Here is an 18409-nt window from a genome sequence, read left to right as displayed (position 1 = left end):
GAACATGCTTGAATAAAAGGCTAGCATTTTAATATGCACTTCTAGTGTATTTCCTAGCACACTCATGCAACACAGCTGTTACTAAGCAGCCTTGTCCTGGGGGGCACTTAGAAGGCTCTGGGTCTTGGTCCCCATGCCCAGCTTCTGGGCATTTCAGCAGAAAGAAGCCTGAGCAGTACTTACACTGGTAGGTTATAGATTAATGCTCATATCCATTTTCCTGAGTTCATGAAAAAAAGTTTCGATCAAATAATGTCTTGCTCTAAGTGAAAAGAAGTTGAAATTCTCCTGTAACACACCCTACCTTTGTGGTTCTCACCCAAGCTTTCCTTTTGCTGAGCAGGATGATATTATCCAAAGAGACTAGTCCTTGTCCCTGAAAGGTACGGTCTCTTTGCCAGATATGGGGTCCCTGGCAGAGCAGGGGGAGAGCTCATCCCTGGATCCGCTCCTTGGAAAGGCTGGCTGGGCAGTTCATAGTGCCCAGGGTTGGTGGAAGGGGGGTGTTGATAGGCCACAACCCAAGGAGAGAACCTGCATCCTTCCAGGTGGTCTCCTTCACCATGACATTGGCTCTGTCCCTACAGAAGCCTCTTCCAGCAACTGGCCTTAGGGAAGCCAAATGGAGAGGTGTAGTAGGTCATCTGCTTCCTGCTCACCCACGCCAGCTCATCTTAATATTCCCGGTGGTCTTTCCTCTCTCAAGGTCTCAGAACCAGGGGCCCGGCTGACCTAAAAAGCAATGCGGGTGTCCCTTTTCAAAGTCATGAACCAGGCAGGGTTTCTCATGTGTCTGCTGCAGTTCATTTCAAACAGAGATACAAAGTATTATTAAATGTATATTTTTAATAAAGCCAATAGTTATTTTACTTATAGGAGCTTTAAAAGTAAGATACAAAATGTAGAGTTCCAGTTTGGAAGCGTTGTAACTATTCACACGATGTCCTGCTGATGCCCGAGCAAGGCAGTCACGCCCGGCCATGCAAAGGACACACACACTCACACACGCACACACATGCGCTTTGGCAAGACCCCTCTGCCGAGCGCAGCACCTGGAATTACCAGTGTTCAGAGCAAGGCGGTGCCGAGAACACAGCACCTACAAGGAGACCACACAAACAGCTTCACACAGTCTCACAGCCCACGGATATGCGATTACAAAACGTCCCGCTTAATCGAGAAAAACAGACCAGAGAGTGACAATGTAGCAGTGTCAAGGTCACCTGCACTGGGGCGTCAAGGGCTGACCTCTGTCCAGGGTGAGGTCTTTAGGGAGGCACTATTAAAACAAGAGTACTTCAGTATAATTGAACTTGAAAATACAAGATACTGTGGACACCTTACAGAAGGAAAACAGAAAACTACCTTACAAGGAAAACAGCCACAAACACGCTCAGACAGATACACACTGGGACAGCGAACAGAGACAAGAGCCACGCAGGGTTGGTGCAAAGCACGTGCCTGGAGAAGTCTATGTACAAAATAGTTCTCTGTAAACATGGTGAGGTGAATGTTCGGAAGCCACGGTGAAAAGGATCAGAAGTACAGGCAGCAATGGCATCCCCACACAGCACAAAAGACGACACCCGAGGCCTGCAAACAGCCTGGCAACACAGTACTAAAAATTCAGATGGCTGGGCTCAGACACCCCAGGGGGCCTCTATCATTAGTGTGTATACATACATATACATATATATTTTTTCTTTTTGGTATTTTTAAATATAAATTTACTTATATCCGTAGAAAAATGAGAACATAAATGTGTTATTACAATCTCTGCTGGAAAAGCTTATATGGAGTTAGAAAGAATAAACCATTTATTAGTAGTTAACATATATATTAAAATGGTTTAATGATTTAAGAAAATATAAAAAAAAATATTAATACTGTCCAACTTTCATACCAGAAAATATTATGGATTTTTCTCAATTAGACTTTTTCAAAGATGAAATATGAAAAATTTAAATAAGTTTTATATAAAGAACTTCTGTAACCTCAATTAATATACAGCGGGATATGTCTACTCTGTAGAGATATATGTATCATTATTTCTCAATTTAAGCACCATTCAATTCTTCTGGATCCATTCTGGCTGGAAAATATCCCTAAATCCACAGGATGTTACCTCTTTAATGGCACATGTCAACTGAAAATGAGGTGGTTTTTTGTTCTTGTTTTTTTTTTTTTTTTAAAAGAAAAGACTTTAAATTAATTCCTATCTACATCTTAATCGGTTTGTCTTGAGCCAGCTCACAAATGTTACTGCAAGTTCAAGTGCAGGTGTCTTTGTGCAGCCTTTTGACCACACCCCCAAGTTTGGAGACTGTGTCAAAGCCTCTGGCCACGTGTGGATCTGAGGGCAGCAGGTGCAACGTCATCCCGCACATGGACAGCAGCCAGCTGGCTCATCTCCATGCACCATCAGGAATATGCCTCTCAAACGATCCTGGTTTTGTAAATCCAGTCAGGACTGCACCCCTGGGGTGCTGCTTGGGGTGGCGAGGGGCTGGCTGCCCACCCACAGAAAAAACAGGTGATTGCTTCCAATCACAAGTATTCTATACTCTGCCCGTTTTGTGTAAGCTTAAATAAAGATAGTGTTGAACAAACATCCAGCCTCTATATTTGTTATCTTAAAATATTCAATGCGTTTTAGGCGGGAGATGTTTTAACTAAAAACCTATATGAAAAATAGCTATAAAATACAGTGATTGATGTGGTCATCACTCAACGTGTTAAGGAGGAGGAGTGGGAGGGTTTCAGAAGAATGGTCAGTTTTGCTCTCAGCCTTCAGGCCTGAGGCCTTCCCAACACACACAGTGGGACTACAAACTTGAGAGCTGTGTTTCTCAAAGTGTGGCCTATGGCCCATCTGCATCAGAATTACTGGGGGAGCTTATAGCTCAAAGATCCCCCAGCATCTCCCTGAGGGTCAGAAAGCTGTTTCCAGCTGGCCCTCCAGGGCTCTGATGCCTCCAAAGTTTGAGAAGCCAGGCCTTAAAGGCTTGGAGCTGCCAACTACCAACATCCCCAGGGATCCCTGCCTGGGACAGGGGTGCACTGGTCCTCTGGGGGGGCTGGTGCCAGCTAGTCAGCCCTGGGATGGGGACGCTGGCCCCAACAGCTCTGGGCAAGGCAGGCAGGCTGCCCCTGGGTCAGTACTGGGGCAAGTAGGCCGGCCGGCGCTCAGCCTTCCCGGGGAAGGCCTTGAAGCCCTTGGGTGTTGCCTTGTGTGCTGGTGGGGGTGGGGGCTGCGGTGGGGGCTGCACATAGGTAAATGAGGCGGCGCTGCAGTCGCTGGTCGCGGCCCACACTGGGGACTGCAGCATCTGCATGGTGTCGTTCCACTGGCTGCCGGGGCTGGCAACTGCGTAGAGTGGGGCGCTTGGGCTGGGCAGTGTGCTGGGCAGCGGGGCCGGGTGCTGCCAGGGCGCTTTGGGGGGCCACGTTTTGGTTTTGTTATCCTGAGAGACAGAAGAGGGTTCTTAGTGGCATTTCTGGCAACTGGTCATCTTTTCCCACCTCCCCAGGTCTCTGGTCCTTATCCCCACCTGGGAGACAGGGAGGGAGCCCCTCACCCTCCCCACAGCCCTGGAGCAGCACTGTCCAGCTGAACCTGCAGTGACAGAAATGTTCTGTGCCTGTGCTGTTCAATGCAGTAGACACTCCCCGCACGTGGCCAGTGCTACTAAGAAACTCAATGTGTATTTATATTGGATCCATTCCAATTTAAATAGCCAAATGTGGCTACTGGCTATCCCAGTGGACAGCACAATCCTAGGGGCTCCTCTACATCTGGCTCTGAGTCAGGTGAGATGGTTAATCATGGGGAAAAAAGTTGTTCACCACAAAGAACCCGTCTTTGAAGCCCTCTTGAAATTTAAGCTTTGGAACCTCGCTCATGGTCTGTACCCCCACACAGCTGGCCCTCTGTGGCCAGAGCAGGGCCCATGGTACCTGGTTCATGTCCTCCACTGTGGTAAGAAGAGGCGGTGAGGGGAGCGTGCTGGTCTCCTGCTCTCCACTGCTGTGTTTCCTGAAAGAACCAAGAGCTCAGTGCAGTGGGTGCCTGACTTGCTGCCCTGCTGACCTTGACACGCTGGCCACCTGGTTCTGGGTGCTGGTTCTAGGTGGGGAGAACCTGGGTCCATTGCACGCAGGAGATCGGGTGGTGGGCAGTGAATGGAGCACTCCCAGGAGGCCTCTGGGCTTGGGGTGGGGGGCTGGCTCTCCCAGCGGCTTTGAGTCTGCTGGCTCTGGCTTTTGTTAATGCAGTCAATGGATACTGACTGTTTACCATGCCCTGGGGAAATGGGACTTAAAAGACTGTTAGTTTTAACTACAAACATGAAAAATTTCGGTTATAATGTTGAATAAAAAAGGGAGGATGGAGCAAGCTCCAAGCCAAGTAAATCAGTCTTCCGTGCTCCCACCTGCAGACAGCGGTGTCTACAGAAGCCATGCTCCTGGTGGCTTCCTCGCCGTCTCATCGGCCTCTCTGATTTCCCTTGTCTAATGCAGACATCTTAAATGCTACCCCTGGCTCAGTCCTGCTCCTCCGGTCTCCGCTCCTTGGCACATCCTTTCACACAGATGCTCCAGCTAAAACCTCACATACCATCCCTGATTCTTCTCTCTCACACACACCCAGTCTCTCACCAGCTGCTCCCTCATTGAGTTCGGCTGTCTGCTCATTAGAGGCCTCCCTGACTCCTATATATATATATTTTTTTTTTTTTTTCTTTTTTTAAGTAGGCTCCATGCCCAGTGTGGAGCCCAATGTAGAGCTTGAACTCATGACTCTTGAGATTAAGAGCTGATATCAAGAGTCTGATGCTTAACCGACTGAGCCACCCTGGCCGCCAACCATATTTTTCATCATAGCAACTAACTGAACCTAACATGTTTGATTTTTTTCTTTCTTTTTTCCTTTTCCCTTCCCTTCTTTTTTATTTTTATTTTTTGACTAGTCACGATGCCCAAGGAGGGGCTTGAGCTCATGACCCTGATACCAGGAGTCTCATGCTCTACCAAATGAGCCAGTCAAGCACCCCTACTTTCAAAAACTTCTTAGACCTGAATATACTCTTATTATGTTTTCTTTTCAACTTTGATGAAGAAACTAAGGAACACAGAGGGCCAGGTCCTTGTTTGGAGTTGCAAAGCCCATTGGTGAGTCCTGATTAGAACCTAGTCATCCTGGTCCTGCTCCTTCCACAGAAAGGGCTGCCTCTTGTAAGGATCAAACCAGTGTCCAGACCCATCTCTAGAACCCTCCCTTGCCTCCTACTGATTTTTCCGGCTCCTACTTGCATGAAACTCTTCTGCCAGTGAAGTCTCAACCCAATGTTAAGTCACCTGGGCTACAAGCAAACCCACGGGGAGCCTGGGCTACAGTGAGGCCGTGCTAACAGAGGCTCGCTGCCTCTCTCACACCAGGCTGACCAGGAGCCATGCCGTTCCTGAGCTTTCCAGAGGAATGAACTGGGGGAACACATTCATGTGACCCTCTATCCTTTGCTTTTAAAAATCTCTTTGGGGCGCCTGGGTGGCTCAATGGGTTAAACCTCTGCCTTCGACTCAGGTCATGATCTCAGGGTCCTGGGATTGAGCCCCACATCGGGCTCTCTGCTCAGCGGGGAGCCTGCTTCCCCCCACCCCCAACTCTGCCTGCCTCTCTGCCTACTTGTGATCTCTCTGTCAAATAAATAAATAAAATCTTAAAAAAAAAAAAAAATCTCTTCATACCTTCTCTGCTTGACAGCAGCCACGAGGTCAGGCCCTGAAAACATGGAGAACAAACTGTCCCCGTTGGCGGAGGATGTCTCATCACTTGAGCTGGCTGAGTCCCCCTGAGCACCAGACCAGCCGCTATGCAGGCCATCCCTGAAAGCCAGAGAGAGAAGCTAGTCCTGGGCCTCCTACTGCCAGCCTAGACACCAACTGGATATGCCCGAGGCTTTCCCCACTACCCCGCACTTATCTAACAACCAGATCTCGGTCTCTTGTCTCCCCTTCTAAAAACCCGAGCTTTCCTTCCTGTCCCTTATTTCAAAAGTAACATGTACTCTTCGCTGCCCCGTATTCTTCTTGGAAGCCTTTGGTTTGCGTGTGAAACTCATGTTAGAACAAAAAGCTGAAATGGTCTTTAGCTGTCCAGATTTATTAACTGGGTGGCAGTAAGAGACATGCAAATCCACAGTTCTCTGGATACACTGGTATCTGAACCATACACATCTGCTTTTTGGAGTTTACAAGATTTGCATTCCAAGAATAGCCTGGGGTTCACAGCCATGCCCATTTCAGCACAGAGACTGTGTTAAACATTCAGTGACCTCACAAACACCATCAGGTAAGTTCCTGGTTCCGGGCAGAAGAGTACATGCCGAAAATCATCAACTTCCACCAATGGTGTGTTCACAGGGGCATATCATGGCACTCGGCATCTTTGGGTCTGTCACAAAACTTTGACCACCTGAAGATCTGACCAGATGGGCTTGGAATCATCGAGTTGTCTGATAAGAGTGCAGAGGGCCCCTGGGGATCCCCAGGGCCCAAACTCAGCTTCCCTCCATCCCCCAGCACTCACCCTTCTGTGAAGAACTCTGGGAAAGGCCAAGTCCGATGGGCATCATCCATGGGGGGCCAGTGGCCCCGGGGGTGGCCTGGGCGGCGGCCATGTTGCACTTGCCGCTTCTGCTGCATTGCCTGGCTCACTCCTGCCACGTAGCGAGCAAACTCGGGGTCCGAACCCACTGTGTTAAGACAAAGGGGGAGAGAGGGGTTGGGGACACACTGGCCTCTTGTTTCCTTCCCTGCTGCCTGAGCATGTGCTGGTCACACACACAGTGAAAAGTGGGGAGGTGCCGCCAGGCTGGTGGCCCCAAGAGCTGTAGGACTGGGGCTTTCAGCCCGACATCTGACCTGGGGGACGGGGTGTGCACAGGGACTGTCAAGAAGGGTTAGGCCTAGGACAGAGGCAAGCTAAGTGGGACCAAAAGAGTATGAAAAGGATCCATGGTTAAAGTTTAAAGACAAATACCAGATACTTAACAATGTTCCCATGTCTGGTGCTACCTACATAAGAACTTAGAAAATCATATGATTGGGGCGCCTGGGTGGCCCAGTGGGTTAAAGCCTCTGCCTTCGGCTCAGGTCATGATCCCAGGGTCCTTGGATCGAGCCCCACATCAGGCTCTCTGCTCAGTGGGGAGCCTGCTTCCTCCTCTCTTTCTGCCTGCCTCTCTGCCTACTTATGATCTCTATCTGTCAAATAAGTAAATAAAATCTTAAAAAAAAAAAAGAAAGAAAGAAAATCATATGATTGATGTCCTTAAGTGAACTAGTAACCTTCAAGTTGTCAAAGAATCAGTGTCATTGCCACTTGGCCCAATCTGAATCCAGGATTTTCCTGGATATTGGATGGCAGATCTCTGTGTGAAGACAGTGAGTAATGAATGAGATGAAATATCAGAATTTCAGAGGTATTAAGAGGGGCCTGGGTGACTAGGTATTAAGAGGGGTGCCTGGGTGACTCAGTCGGTTAAGCATTTGCCTTTGGCTCAAAGGGTCTTGGAATTGAGCCCCACATCGGGCTCCCTGCTTAGTGGGGAATCCCCTTCTCCCTCTTCCACTCCCCCTGCTTGTGTTCCCTCTCTATTTCTCTCTGTGTCAGATAAATAAATAAAATCTTTAAAAAAAAAAAAAAAAAAAAAAAGAGGTGACTCGAAACATACCGGCCAGAGCTGAGTAAGGATGGGCAGGACAGTGCAAGCGGGAGGAAAAAACAGGAATAGAGGACGCTGAGAGGAAAAGTCAAACAAGAAGATATGGCGGGGGATGGGGGACGCATGAGGGGGCGCCTGGGTGGCTCAGTTGGTTAGGTGTCTGCCTTCAGCTCAGGTTATGATCCTGGGGTCCTGGGATTGAGCCCTGTGTCGGGCTCCCTGCTCAGCAGGAGGCCTGCTTCTCCCTCTCCTCCCTGCTCATGCTCTCTCTGGCTATCTCTATCTCTCTCTCCCAAATAAAATCTTAAAAAGAAAAAAAAGAAGATATGGCAGGAAGGCATCTATGGTTCACAAACTGAAAATGACTCAGCAGTGTATATCTAAAGCTTCACACTGGGGAAGATACTAGGGCAAAATCTCATTCTTAGCTCATCCTCAGGGCACGCCACAGGACTGCTGGTAAGACTGCGTGCACTGCACAAAGATGCCCACAACAAGGGAGGGGAGGGGCTGGGCTGAAATTAAAGCTCCCTTCGCAGTAAGTCAAGCTATGCCTCCAGGGGCTAAGTGTGCCCTGTCAAGAAGGGGCACTCTGCGAGGAACTTGCCTTGCCCGAGATGGGGCCTTCTGTAATTTCATCTATCCAGAGGAGTGCCCTCCTTTATTTGGGGAAAGGGCGATGCAGATCTTATGCCCTCAGGGCAGGGTCTGCAGGAAGGTCCATTAAGGACCTGCATATCAGAAAGGACAAGCAGCAGATGAAGCTAATAGCATTTGTAGCTTAAAGACATAGAGGCCATCCAGGACTCAACAAAGATAAAAAACAGTAAAATTCGGCCAAAGAGTGTTTATATTCTGGACTTAATTACATGACTATTAAAAGATGTACAGACTGTCTAAGAGCAGTTGAAAAAAATGCCCTCTGCGGCACTGCGCCCACCCCAGTCAGTGGCAGCCAGATGGGGCCTGCTTTTCCTGAGCGGGGTGGAACCATGGGCCCTTCCTGCACCCCAGGGTCCAAGGTTGCCCACATCTACCAGAGAATAAGAAAGTGTGAGCAGCAGTATGAGGGATTTTTAGACAACCTAAGGAAACATTTCTTTCCATTAGTAGCTAATGCTGGGCTGTTTGAGCAGGGAATTCCTCTTCTGCTGGTTTATATAAATATTTGCTATAGTTATTTATATATTTTACAGTATTCTCCTTAAACAGAATATATTTTCCACCTGTATACCTTCTGCTACATTAAAGGGTAATGCATTTCTATGTATTTATCTTGCAACCACCCACCTTATCAGATTCACTAATTCGTTTTTTTAAATTAAGGAGTCTTGTTGGGTTTTTCCCCCCTCCAATTCTGTTGCCAGGAAAGAGATGTGCTTTCAGTGTATCTTTTTTCTAAAGCTTATTACACATGTCTGGCTGTATTTGCTAGAAAGTCCAAGACAAAGTTATACCTATTGGCAGTAACAGTTGCTACTCTGTCTGGGTCTTGATTTAAACTGGAATGATTCTGTTTCACTATACAGAGTAATTCTTGCTCCTGGCTTTTGGTAGACAGTCTTTTTAATATTTAATAGATTTCTTACTTACTTTCTTTCTTTTTTAAAAGAAATTTCTTTCTATTCCTGTCTTCCTTGGAGGTTTTCCTTTCTTCTTTTTTGTTTTGTTTTGTCTTTTTTTTTTTTTTTAAGATTTTATTTATTTACTTGACAGACAAGAGATCACAAGCAGGCAGAGAGGCAGGCAGGGAGAGAGGAAGGGAAGCAGGCTCCCTGCTGAGCAGAGAGCCCAACTCGGGGCTTGATCCCAGGACCCTAAGATCATGACCTGAGCCGAAGGCAGAGGCTTTACCCACTGAGCCACCCAGGCGCCCGTTTTTTTTTAATCACAGGTGGCTTTTATCAAATGTCTTTATAACTTCTATTGTTGTGTGACCTCTCATGCAGTGGGGTGACACCATGGGTTACTGAGCAGCAGCAGAGTCCTTCTACTGTCCCACCTGCCTATGCTGGCGGTAGTAACAGAGAACTGCCTTCCCATCATGGCTCTGTCATCCTGCCTCTATTCACACTCGGTTTGCTTTCAAATAACCCGTATGAAGTTTTTATGGGAAAATCACGTTGGCTTCCTAATTACTGTTCCAATTTCTTCTACTGAAACAGATCTAGGCAGGTTTTCCACTTTTTTTTTTTTTTTTTTTAAGATTTTATTCATTCACTTGACAGAGAGAAATCACAAGTAGATGGAGAGGCAGGCAGAGAGAGAGAGAGAGAGAAGCAGGCTCCCTGCTGAGCAGAGAGCCCGATGCGGGACTCGATCCCAGCACTCTGAGATCATGACCTGAGCCGAAGGCAGCGGCTTAACACACTGAGCCACCCAGGCGCCCCAGGTTTTCCACTTCTTGGCACAAATTCGGTGATGTGTATTTTATTAGGAAAGAAGTCATTTTTCCATTCAGTTTTCAAATATGTTGTCATTGAGTCGTACGTACGTAGTAACGTCTTAAACTTCTTTCAATCTCTCCTATTTCTTTTTTTTAAGATTTTATTTATTTATTTGACAGAGAGAAATCACAAGTAGACAGAGAGCAGGCAGAGAGAGAGAGAGAGAGGGAAGCAGGCTCCCCGCTGAGCAGAGAGCCCGATGCGGGACTCGATCCCAGGACTCTGAGACCACGACCCGAGCCGAAGGCAGCGGCTTAACTCACTGAGCCAACCAGGTGCCCTAATCTCTCCTATTTCTGAAATGACATCTTTCTCTTTCTTTTTTTAAGATTTTATTTATTTGTTTATTTTTAAAATTTATTTATTTGTCAGAGGGAGAGAGAGGGCAAAAGCAGGAGCAGCAGGCGGAGGCAGAGGGAAAATCAGGCTCCCTGCTGAGCAAGGAGCTCAATGCAGGACTTGATCTAGGACACCAGGATTATGACCAGAGCCAAAGGCAGAGGCTTAACAACTGAGCCATCCAGGCGCCCTTCCTTTCTCTTTCCTAATCTTGTTTCTCTTTGCTCTCATCTTACTGAGACTTATAATAAATTGGCTTATCTATTCTGTTGGCCTTCAAGAGAACTTTTTAGATTTTATTTATAATTCCTACTATATTTTTCTTCTAAATTCAATTAATCTTGGCTTTTCTTCTTAATTACTTCCTCCTCCTAGTTTATTTTTGTCTATTTCTAGGTTCTTTCTCTAATTTTGTGAGGTAACTCTGATGGTATTTTCACACTACTGAGGCCAGGAGAAGCCATATTCTCTGAAAGCAGGAGGATGCTCTACCACCTTTCATAGGTCCTAGCATTTAAGCATAGACCAGGTTATGTAATCAGGGAAAGAGCAGCTCACAAAGGGCCTGATGTCTTGGCTCCCACGAATAGGAGGGCCCAGGCAGAAGCCCACTTCAACTTTGGGATGTGGAGTCATTCGAGGAACTTCTCTTGGCCTCGATCCCAGCCTCTGCACAGAGAGAAAACTAGTAGTCCTGACCTTCCTAGTCTCATTCTCACCATGGCTATCTACCTTTGCTGGATGTGTCCCATACTTGCCATCCAACAGCGAGAAAAGGTCTTTAAAGGGAAATTAGCAATTCACTTGCCCCCACAAGTAAGGCTGTATCAGATGGGCCCTATGAAGTCCCAGTGATTACATTTCTGTGAAAACCCCAAGGTCGGCACAGGGCGGGGGGTGGTCCACCTACCTGCAGGATCAAAGGGCAGAATCTCTCCCAACATCCCAAAGACGCCATCACTTTGGTCACGGTTTGGCCAGGTGTTATTTCTAGGTCCCTGCGGCTTCTGCCCCAAAACCTCCGACATCACATTATCCATATAGCTGCTCACCAGACCCAAGCTGTACAAGTCAGAACTGAGATCAGATATGCCAGGCCACTGGCCGAGAGGAGACAGACCTGCTCCGACAGGCTGGGCGGGCTGCTGGGCTGAGCCATGCACCCACTTCCCAGGGGCCCGAGGCTGGGGAGGGGGCTGCTGAGGTCCAATGGGCTGGAGCAGGTGTTGGTAGTACTGGACCTGGGGTTGTTGCTGCTTTGGGGATGGCTGCTGAGGTGCCAGGCCGGGCTGGGGGGTCAGAGGGGCGTGGGCTCCAGCCTGGGGTGGCCGCGGTGGAGGGGGCACTGGTAGTGGTGGCTGCTGTGGCGGCATGGCTCCTGCCTTCTGTTCAGTCACCATGGCTGTGGCAGCAGAATTACGCCTTGTCACCAGTGGGGAGCCCTGATGTGACTGACCCATGTTAAAGCCCGAGAGAAAATCGATCACCTCCTGCATTTCCTGATCGGTTGGTAAGTTCATGCCCTTCTCGTCCTTGCCATCATCCCCTGGCAGGAAGTTGTCACGTCTCTCCAGGAGAAAACCATTGGCCATCTGATTACTGGAATTCTGCACTGACTGTGAAGGGTCTGTAGTCCTAGGGAAATTACCAATGTTCAAAATGCTTTGTAATCTTGAATCAATATTGCTAGGCATTTTGGCCTTCTCTTCCGAACACCCAGCTATGAAGAGGTTTTTGGAAGGGGTATTTGGGATGGAATAATTTGTGCTGCTGCTAGAGCTGGTGCATGAAGCTTTCTTGGTGAACCGGGATGTCAGCTTGGAGAACGTCTTCTGCAGGCCACCTGAGGATTTGTTCCCGTTCCCAGAAGGCAGGTCAGCCTGATTCCCAAAATCGCAGATCTCCCTTTGAAGCTGGATCTGTATGCAGGGTAAAGCTTGTTCCCTATTTCAACAGAAACATATTAAAAATTAAAAAAAGACAAAATACAAAATGGATCTCTTTGCATCTAAAAAAGACTTAAAAGGACAATAACAGTCTCTCTAGTGTCCTGGTGTCATGTTCATCTATTTTATAGAGAAATAAAATGAAACCCCAGACTTTTAAGTGTTCATAAGACTGATGTGGGTAGAGGTAGGGCAGTGGGCAGAACTCAGTGACACCATGCAGCACTGTTGTCTTGACAAAGACAGTGCCAAGAACAGACGCCGGTTACTTCAGGGTTTTCCAAGAACTTTCCTAGTACTGAAAGACAGCCCCAGAGATGGAAAGGGTGTGGGGCTGAGGCAGGCGACGGCTGCTGTGACCTGGGACAAACCACTGCAGTGTTCCGGGCCTTGGCACTTGTGAGTTCGGAAAGGGATGTTCACTTGTGAGTTCGGCTGGATGTTCAAGGTCCCTACCATTCTGAAATTCATAATTCCCCAGAGATGGTCTTGTGACTGTCAGCTGCTTTCAGATAGAAATAAATTTCATGCAGGATATTAAGTAAATTTTCTACACGTTTCTCTGGTCTTTGTTCATGAGGAGAGTATAAGTTGGGCTAAAATCCTTTTGATGGACTTACTCTCAAACGGTAAAACCAATGAAGGCAAACATGTTAAGTAACTGAGGAATCTGGATAAAGGGCAGAGAACAATGCTTGGTATGAATGCAACTTACTAGTAAGTTAGAAATGATTCCAAATCTAAGTGACCAAAAAGTTCTCTTTCTTGCCTTACTTCCTCACAAAGGATCAGCAATGTGAGCGTGCAGGAAACTGTACATGGGCACACTGTCCCTGACTATGGGCCCGAATGTGAGCTACTTCAGGTGATCAGCAGGGACACCCACCTCCCTGCCCTCCAGCGGCTGAGGTCCAGCACGGCTGTGTAGAGCACGTCCACCAGCCCCAGGGTCTTCTCAGGATCGAGGCTTCTCTGCAGCAGGGACATGGTAGCAGGGTCTTCCTTCAGGCACCTAGGCAGGAGGCAGGCCATGTTAGTCTGGGTGGCACTGCTCTGAGAAAGGGTCCCAAGTAGGCTTTGTACAAAAGGCTACAATGTTTACATGCTTTGGGCACCAAATGAAAATCCAGTAATTAAAGACCAGTTAGAGAATGACAAGGCTAACACTGGAACTTCCTGCTGCGCAACGGGAAGAGAAAGCCACAAGGGCTGCGATCACCCTAGATTTCTAATTCTCTTGAGTCTGTTTGGTAGGAAGAGAAGGTTTCAGTGGAGGGGCTACATTCTGGGGGCCCTAATGCCCTCTTACTGTCCACACTGGCTCCACCCTTGACTTTCTGTTCTACTGTGTTCAGATTCTGGGATCTGACACCCTTTCCAAAACAACCTTGGCCCCAAGAAACTAAAGGTCAAAGGAGGGACAAACCTGGACTCGCTGCACACTTCAGGTAAGCAGCAAACATGGCCTTCCCACATGAGTGAATGTTTTCCCTTTCCAAGCTGACCACTTCAGCCCGTATCCCCTCTCCTCCGAGCTCGGCCATCCCTGCCACTTCTCCCCTTCTTTCCCATCACAACCCTCATGTCACCAAGAGGAGAGCTGGTCCCTCTCCTTACCACTAATCCACCCCCTTGAGTGCCCGTGCCTACACTACCAGCCTGCCCCTCCGGTCATGGTCAGGGTGGAAGACAAGGCCTGCTCTGCCACCGGTTGACTCTCCAGCTGAGCACTGCATGCTCTGTACCCTCCTGCTTTCCTGAGGACCCCTGCTCACCTAATCCCCCTGCCCCATGACATTCACCTGAGCCAACAAACTGGCCTCACAGACCAGCTTCTTTCTCTCAGCCCCACATTCCCCTCCAGATACTGCTAAGTTCCCTACCCCCGCTTTTAGCAAAACACTTTGTCTCCTCCTTTTCCTGACCTCCTAGTCTCCCCTCACCCCACTCCTGCTGGGTTTTGGTCCCCATAACTCCACTAGAATAGCTTTTATCAAACACCTTTGATCTCGCCAGTGTCAGAGGTCAATTACCGGTCTCCATCTTACTCAATCTCAGCAACTTGTGCAATGCTTCTTTCCTCCCACAGCACTATCATCTGTAGCTCGGCGACCCCAGACTTGCTCAACTTTCCTCCCACCTGGCTGGCAAGCTCCTTCCTGGTCTCCTCTGCTGACTCCTCCTGCTCTGCTTCCCCGACCTCGGTATGGTGGTGTCTCCTAGGCTTTGTTCTTTCTCCCCACAATGCTGCATCTTGTCCTGCAACTGCACAGACTATCTTCCACGGAAGACTCAAATTTCCTTCACCAGCCAAACCCCTCCTTCTGAACCCCACTCTCCTGAATCTAGCTGCACAACTGACATCTCTTGGGTGCATCTAATAGGCAGCTTGGTCAGCACAAGTGCTTCCTCGCCTCTTCATCAAAAACCACTCTGAAACCTATACACTTCCTCTGTAAGTACACAACACAGCCATCTACCCCAAACCTACACATCATCTCTGGCTACCTGCAACCCATGCCAGTCCACCAGCAAACCAAGCACTTCTCGCACCTCTTTTATTACAGCTCTACTCCAAGAAACCACCAGCATCTGCGTCTCAGGACCAACCTCCCAGCTGGTCTCCTCTCCCCTACTGCTGTCCCTCCCAGCCCACCCTCCACACAGAGGCAGAGTGAACCGGTAGTGCCAATCAGAACACATCACTTCCCTGTTTAAAACCCTCGAGCGGCATCCCGTCAGGACTGAAATAAAATCTAAACAACCCTTGGGGGTTTCTGTGACCTTATCCCTCCTGTCTCTCTGACCACACCTCTCTCCACTATCACCTCCATTACCTCTGTCCCAGTCATAGGCTTTGGCTTGCTCCCTGAATATGATGGATTTGCCCACATCTCAGGACCTTTGCTTCTGCTGCTTCTGCCCAGCCTTCTCTCCTGAGAGCTGCTTCCCACCATTCAGGTCCACGGTGCCCATTCAGGGTACCTCCACCAAGAGGCCTCTTCTGAGAGGCAGAACCAGGAAGATGTTGTCTGTCTGCTGCTAGGCACTCTGGCAGATAAGTGGTAAAGTCGACAGCTTGCAAAGCCATCTAAGAAGGCAGAAGCACTCCCCAGCGTGACTGAGGGCTTGCAAAGAAATAGGTCTCTGAGGATATGAGCCAGCCAGCCTCAGCAACACTGCGAAAGGCAAGCTCTGCCAGTGCCCAACCAGACCCTGGACTCCTGGGAGAGAATCTTGGCCAGTGGACCTGGCCAGGGTTCATGTACCCGAGTCTCTCAGCCTGGAATTCCTGATTATTAGGACATCTTTGCTCTGTGCTCCCAAGCCACTCCTGGCTGTGATTTGGCAGGTCACATATGTTTGCCCGCTAGGAGAGCATTTGCTGGTCATGCGGAAAGAAGTACTACAGTTGCTGGGGAGAATCATTTTTCTTTCCGAAAATCAACAAATCGGCACTTTTATGAATTCATCAGTCCTAAGAGTTGATGGATAGAATCCCCTTAAGAGACGAAAACCATTCTTTTGGCAAATCACGTAGACTTGCTTAAAACCCTCTACCTGTTCTTAGAAAATCCAAGTCCCTTGGGGACACTGCAAGTCCTGGCTTCTGTGAGTCTCTCTCTTTATGACCACCCACCACGTCTCCAGCTGTGCCAATTCACTCCTCAGAAATCCTTTCCCCAACTGTTCTCTCCATGGCCAGCTCCTTTACAATGTCTTATCTTCAAGGAAGGACCCTTCGTGACTGGCCTCATCCCAAACAGCCTCCCCTCCCCAGCACCACCTCTGTCATTCTCCATCATATGACATTATTCTGCTCCTAGCCCCTCAAACATCTGCTAGGGTTTGAACTGAGCTCTTACGATTGCTAGCTATCCCCTCGCCATCCCTCCCATTACAAAGTCAACTCTACTAGGGACAGAGAGCCCATCTGTCTTGCTCATACTTAAATTCCCAGAGCCCAGGCAGTGTCTGCCACATAGAAGGTATTTAGTAAGTATTTGTTGAAAGAAAGAATGGATGGACTAAAATAAGACAGTTAAAAAATCTAAATAAGGTATTACTTAATTTGGAAAGAAAACATATCTGGCAATGGGACACTCCACTTTATTAAACGCAAAGCATATAATAAATTTTTGGCTGCCTTTGTTAACTATTTCATTTTTCCGAAGGTGGAGTAAAGCAGTCACTTCTTTTGGCATTCTTCTCAACAAGCACATAGTTTATACTTTGAAAGAAACAAAAATATGGGGGCGCCTGGGTGGCTCAGTTGGTTGGACGACTGCCTTCGGCTCAGGTCATGATCCTGGAGTCCCGGGATCGAGTCCCACATCAGGCTCCCAGCTCCATGGGAAGTCTGCTTCTCCCTCTGACCTTCTCCTCGCTCATGCTCTCTCTCACTGTCTCTCTCAAATAAATAAATAAAATCTTAAAAAAAAAAAAAAAAAAAAAGAAACAAAAATATGTATTTTGAAAGCTTTGTACTTTTACCAAAAGCAACCACCAGAGGGAGCCTCCCCAAAAAATTATAGTCTATAAGGTCTTTCGTGGAGGTTCAATGAATTACAAAGAATGAATTACTCTCAATAAATTAGTCATGATACATGGAGAGTTCTGGAAGTAAACTGCAGTGTTCACCATTTTAGTACTAGTTATTTATATTCACTCAATTATTCAAAAGTTCAAACTATTTTCTCTAAAATGAGAATCCTGGTTAAGTTTAGTATTTTTCAGTAAGAACCTGAGTTGGACAACAAATTAAGAATTCAGAGACACGGGGCGCCTGGGTGGCTCAGTGGGTTAAGCCGCTGCCTTCGGCTCAGGTCATGATCTCGGGGTCCTGGGATCGAGTCCCGCATCGGGCTCTCTGCTCAGCAGGGAGCCTGCTTCCTCCTCTCTCTCTGCCTGCCTCTCTGCCTACTTGTGATCTGTCCCTGTCAAATAAATAAATAAAATCTTTAAAAAAAAAAAAAGAATTCAGAGACACTTGGGGCACCTGTGTGGCTCAGTGGGTTAAGCCTCTGCCTTCAGCTCAGGTCATCTCAGGATCATAGGCTCCACGTTGGACTCTCTGCTCAGCAGGGAGCATGCTTCCCCCTCTCTCTCTCTGCCTGCCTCTCTGCCTACTTGTAATCTCTGTTAAATAAATAAAATAAAATCTTAAAAGAAAAAAAAAGTGTTAAGGGACACAAAAATCTTACAGAAAAGTGAGCTTTTGGTATGTTGTTTGATAGGAATGGAGAAATCTATATAAATTAACAATATATCATCTCAAAAATCAAATAAAAAACTTAGTGGGGGAGGAAACTGAAAGAAGGGAGGTTTTGGGACATGAAGTAAACTTCTCACCCTCACCTCATATATCAACAAGTCCTAAGACTTTGGCAGAGTCTATCACTGGACCCTCACATTTCAAGGAGAAACGGTTTAAATAAAACTCCAGTGTGGGGCGCCTGGGTGGCTCAGTGGGTTAAAGCCTCTGCCTTCGCCTCAGGTCATGATCCCAGGGTCCTGGGATCGAGCCCCGCATTGGGCTCTCTGCTCGGCGGGAAGCCTGCTTCCTCCTCTCTCTCTGCCTGCCTCTCAGCCTACTTGTGGTCTCTGCCTGTCAAATAAATAAATAAAATCTTTAAAAAAAAAAAACAAAAAAACAAAACTCCAGTGTATGACCCAGATACCATCCTGGTCCATACAGGCACCAAACTTGCCATCATGCTTTACTCCCTTCTCTCTTTCTTCCTACCAGAATGTTTCAAAATTTTTCTATATGGTTAAATACTCATTCATGCCATCTTTTTTTTTTTTTCCCAAAAGATTTTATTTATTTATTTGACACATAGAGAGAGATCACAAGTAGGCAGAGAGGCAGGCAGAGATGGGGGTGGGGGGGAAGCAGGCTCCCCGCTGAGCAGAGAGCCCGATGCAGGACTTGATCCCAGGACCCTGA

General features: G+C 47.7%; 1 protein-coding gene across 2 annotated transcripts in view; it reads right to left on the bottom strand.

The window, feature by feature from the left end:
* Nucleotides 1–826: 826 nt before the first annotated feature.
* The window catches only part of GARRE1 (granule associated Rac and RHOG effector 1), an 82040-nt gene continuing 64457 nt past the window's right edge, over nucleotides 827–18409 (bottom strand). For both annotated transcript variants that reach the window (XM_044256286.1, XM_044256285.1), the window contains exons 9-14: nucleotides 13346–13471; nucleotides 11424–12457; nucleotides 6590–6755; nucleotides 5749–5886; nucleotides 3958–4036; nucleotides 827–3464 (exon numbers count right to left, since the gene is read on the bottom strand). In XM_044256286.1, coding sequence (XP_044112221.1) covers nucleotides 3156–3464; nucleotides 3958–4036; nucleotides 5749–5886; nucleotides 6590–6755; nucleotides 11424–12457; nucleotides 13346–13471 — 1852 coding nt within the window. In that variant the 3' untranslated portion in view covers nucleotides 827–3155. The remainder of the gene's footprint in view (nucleotides 3465–3957; nucleotides 4037–5748; nucleotides 5887–6589; nucleotides 6756–11423; nucleotides 12458–13345; nucleotides 13472–18409) is intronic.

Source organism: Neovison vison, chromosome 7 (assembly GCF_020171115.1).
Source record: "Neovison vison isolate M4711 chromosome 7, ASM_NN_V1, whole genome shotgun sequence".
Taxonomy (NCBI): domain Eukaryota; kingdom Metazoa; phylum Chordata; class Mammalia; order Carnivora; family Mustelidae; genus Neogale; species Neogale vison.
Note: the sequence above shows the minus strand (reverse complement) of the source record. Positions and strands in the feature narration are given on the sequence as shown.